This window comes from Siniperca chuatsi, linkage group LG12 (genome assembly GCF_020085105.1).
Source record: "Siniperca chuatsi isolate FFG_IHB_CAS linkage group LG12, ASM2008510v1, whole genome shotgun sequence".
Classification (NCBI taxonomy): Eukaryota; Metazoa; Chordata; class Actinopteri; order Centrarchiformes; family Sinipercidae; genus Siniperca; species Siniperca chuatsi.
In genome coordinates, this window is record NC_058053.1 from 3,903,693 (window position 1) to 3,908,162 (window position 4,470).

General features: G+C 40.9%; 1 protein-coding gene across 10 annotated transcripts in view; it reads left to right on the plus strand.

Moving 5' to 3' along the window:
• hecw2a (HECT, C2 and WW domain containing E3 ubiquitin protein ligase 2a) overlaps positions 1-3,613 on the plus strand; it is a 39,884-nt gene extending 36,271 nt beyond the window's left edge. For 9 of the 10 annotated variants that reach the window (XM_044217101.1, XM_044217100.1, XM_044217106.1 and 6 more), the window contains one exon: positions 409-3,613. In XM_044217101.1, the coding sequence (XP_044073036.1) occupies positions 409-520 (112 nt within the window). In that variant the 3' untranslated portion in view covers positions 521-3,613. The remainder of the gene's footprint in view (positions 1-408) is intronic. The other variant, XR_006380164.1, reaches the window with a different exon arrangement.
• Positions 3,614-4,470: the final 857 nt, after the last annotated feature.

Here is a 4,470-nt window from a genome sequence, read left to right on the forward strand (position 1 = left end):
GTCAAGGGGCAGGTACAAATAAAATATTAATAATGCTAGGAAGGGTCTTGTTGTTTAAAAAAGTGAAGTATAAGATTTATCCCCCCCTCCCCAATGCAATAATTTCTGTACAGTCCCTTACCAGACCTGATAAACACAATATATCAGCAGAGCCCTGCTGGCTTAAAGGTACAGGTGATCCATTTGAACCATTTTTTAAAAATATATATATATATGTTTTGAATTACCTCTTTATTTAACTGGGACAAATGCATATTAGGAATTATATCATGTATAACAAATGCCTTACATGTGGGTTTCTATCTGAGGATAATTTGCAATAATTTAAGACTGACCTCTCACAGATGAGTCATCTTGACATTCATCTGATTATCTTTTGTGTTTGTGTGTGTGTGTGTGTCTCCATAGGGCTCACACTTGCTTTAATCGTTTGGACCTCCCACCTTACCCCTCCTTCTCCATGCTCTATGAGAAGCTGGTCACTGCTGTAGAGGAAACGAGCACGTTCGGTTTGGAGTAACCTCGAATCAGCTCACACCCAGGTCTAACTTGGGAGAGAGAACCATCTGGAAATCCACCTTTCTCACTTAGGAGAGAAATGGAATATAAAACTAATATCCTCAAAAGGCAACTAACCCCCCCGTGGACAACTCTGCTGTTTTCCCAGACTGGCTTTTCATCACTCAGCACGCAGCCTTCGATCCGATTCTCTGCCTTTCTCTCACATATCTAATAGAAGTCGATCAAGTGAACACCTTCTGGAAGAAAGGCGAAGAATCGGAGAATAGTTTAAACAGCTGTACAGTACAATTTCTTGTTTTCATGGTAACCTTTGTTCATTGAGCCACATGTGTGCTTTATCTCTTCAGTTAAAGGCCTTGTTTACTGGATTTCTAGCACCTTCTGTCCTCCTCCTCCAACCTGCACCTCAGAGACAGCTGCTCAAAAACCACCCTCCCTTCTCCCTCTCTGGACCTCTAAACTGTGTCCTTTCTGCACTGGGGCTGCAACGTTGTGAACTATAATACACACACACACACACACACACACACACTAATCACCTTTGCACAAAACACACACAAACATGGGACATTTTGTTTTTATTGATGGTGCAAACTAGTGTTTCCCCCAAGATTTTTTATCAGCATTGAAAGACGTGACATTTTAGATTTACAAATGGATGTTGGCTGGTCCTCCTTGCCTGTCTGAGAGCAGGGGATAGATACATTAGTGTACACCGATACACACGCAAACAGATACGCATACACAAAATTGCATAAAACCAGTTGTTCTATGACTGAAAATACATTTCTTTTCACAGCTTTGATTCCTGAATACGCTGGACAATGAGTCACAAATCATCAGTGACATTCATGGACAGTGTTATTGACCCATTGTGATAATGACAGCAGGTTCTGGTCAGGACTGTTACTTCAATACTGCGACACCAGAGCTCTTACATGGGCACGAAAGGTAAAGACACATCTGAGACATGAAGCCCTGTTTCTGCATATACTCAACAAGAACACCTAGTATCATACACACAAACACATGCATACAGTATTACAGCATTAGTCTTGATGCTGCGGGTGCACTCACTCCAGTATACAGATACATTTACTGACACACTTCAGTCAGATAGAAGTGCAGGGTTTGTTTTTCAAACTGTTCCACACATTTATCATGAGCAATAGATGCACTTTCTCACACAGACAGATGACGACAGATGACACACAAGGCCCTTCTCACTGATGTAATCGCCTCCCACCCAATGAAAGTGATGAATGTACCAAATAACTGACTGAATGTATGAACCTCAAGCAACTCTGTTCGGCCCCTGAGGAAGATTTCAAGCAGGCTGAAGAGGAAACACAGAGTGGAAAGTTGGAAGTGCAGGGAAAGGAAATCAAATGTGACACAGTTGCTTGAGGAATGAGGACGCGCTTCACTCGACGTTGACACCGGATTAGGCCTTGTTAGCTGAAAGACACTCGCCTGGTGTCATCCAGGTACCTGGTCAGGGTGCAGTGGTGGGATCTTTAGTGCCTCCTGGGTTTTCCTGACCATAAAGTGAAATTTCATAAGGAAAGCTACGTTATTTCCTTGTAAAAATTCGGCCAGATCCATGTCTCACAAATCAAAGATGGTGAAACGTGAGGCTCTGCGGTTTAAATTCCCAAAACAGATATCAACACAAGGGGGCAGTAAGGTTTGCTGTCATTACTATGGCATGGTCAAAACAAAGAACCAGTGATCTTCTCCTTTCTGAATGACCTGACCAGGTGTGATGATGATGATGATGTTCTCGATAGTTTTGTCTTGAAAGCATGTGATAAAACATTCTCTAAATCTTAAGTGTACGACACAAACCCTGAGGACCCTTTCACTCAGTCTCTCACACACTTTCTTACATGCATACACGAACACACACAGTCGTTTTCTATCGGGTGCATGCAAGATTACACCTACTGTACAGAGTCCTGTTGGAGTTAGACCACAGGGGCTGGAATATTGCTAGAGAGCCCCACATGTGATGCAAGATGTGGAGGCAGACTTTAGTATCCCAGCCCCCCTCCCAGTCCAATACTGCATGCGGGATCTTCCTGGTCAGCTCTGTGAGCTGTGCTGAGGCAGAAACCCCTAGATGGTGTTGTGTTATAGCTTGATATTGCATGCTGAAATAGTGCAACACACTGTCCTTACTAGCTTTTTTTGCATGAGGATATTGCTATCCATTCAGAAAAAGGGGTGAGGGAGCTGGTTAAGTTGTGTCACTTTGGTTGTGGCGCTCACTTGAAGCATGCGGCCTTATGCTTACCTGGCACTGTCATACCTTGAGTGTTTAGCTCATGGGAGCAAGGTGTAGGAAATAGGTGCTTTAGTCACTTAGTTTTAGCTCTGGGAATGGACAATGTGCGAATGCAATAGTTTGTTTTCTCTATGACAGTGTAATGGCGAGTATCGGCAGCATGTTTCAGAAATGTTGTTACTTTCACATGTGCGTGTCTGCCTATCTTAGTCATGGGTTGGTGGTTATGGTTCATTGCTCATGAATCGGTGATGAATCAATAGGGCTGTTTTGATTTTGTGAAACGTGAGAGCACATGTATGTGTACCATGTGTGCGGTCCTGTTTGTCTATTTGTATATAAATGTATATGTATGTCTGTCCTGTTGTGTGTATAAATATATATTTTGCACCGAATGTACCAAAGGTTTGGGGCTTGCAAAGTCAACCATTAGGCCTGCTCTCTATTTCTGTCCAACAAACACGTCCCACTCCTGGCTTCTGCCAAATCCTTACAGAGCATCACCCCATGTTTGCTTGAGGGTCAGATTTGTGGCATGGGCAACAACACTTCACGTTAGGATATACATTCACTCGGTCAGTTTGACGTTTTCCATAATGAGGCTTTTCTGCTGCAGAAGACTGGTATGGTTGATTACTGGTTTCACATCCAAATGAAGGCAGTTGCACCTCGCGTCTTTCCTAGTACATTTCTGACAGGACCTGGCTCCGGTTTTCCGAATTCCACTCTATGCAAAGCTCCTGTATGTGTGTCTCCATTTCACCCCAATGATTGTAATAAAAGAGAACAAATGGCAAATTTTGATTAATGATACATGACCCTTATTTGTCTTTTACAAGAGTTTTGTTATACAGTTAGTGTGTTTCCTAATAGTAATATTAGGAAACACACTAATCATCAATTAACCACTACCTCTCCTTGATTAAACAGTCCTCTCCTAATCCCAAAGTTTCTTTTCCAGTCAAATATGGCAAAAAAGGTAGAAAAGATATCCCTATACATACTTTATACCCTTGTAATTGCATGGTGCTATAATAAGTCTTTTTGTGTCAGATGCATAGGTCGGTGTGAAGCTTCCAGTGTGCTCCAGATGCTTTACCAGATGTTAAAATATGTGCATGTGCACAGTGGACAGATTTATGTGGAAGCTCATTTCTGCCAGGAATAGATGAAAACTAGATGAAATGTTAGAAATAACTAAAATAAAAATACTCATGGTAAGTTAAAATTGTAACATACTAAGCCACTATTGCAACATACTAAGTAAAAAGCTTGACTTTCTACTTCAAAAATATGAGAAACTGACAAAATGATGAGATATTAATCCAAATTTCGGCTCATCTTACAATTTAGACTATTTCTCACAAATTTGATGCAGTTTCTCATAATTTGGACTTGCTATCTCGAAATAATGACTTATATGACTTAGTAACTCATATTTATGATTTAGAAAGTCATAATTACATATATAATGACATCATCTCACAGTTATACTTAAATCTCGTAATTCATTTTTAGTTTCTCACATTTATGAGCTACCATGACCTACCGCCACCGCTATTACATAAAGGGAGTAAATGATTACAGGTTACACACCTGTTAAAACTGTTTTCAAGTTTCAAACAAATTCGGCCTAGCTTTTTTCAAACACAACAGTAGTG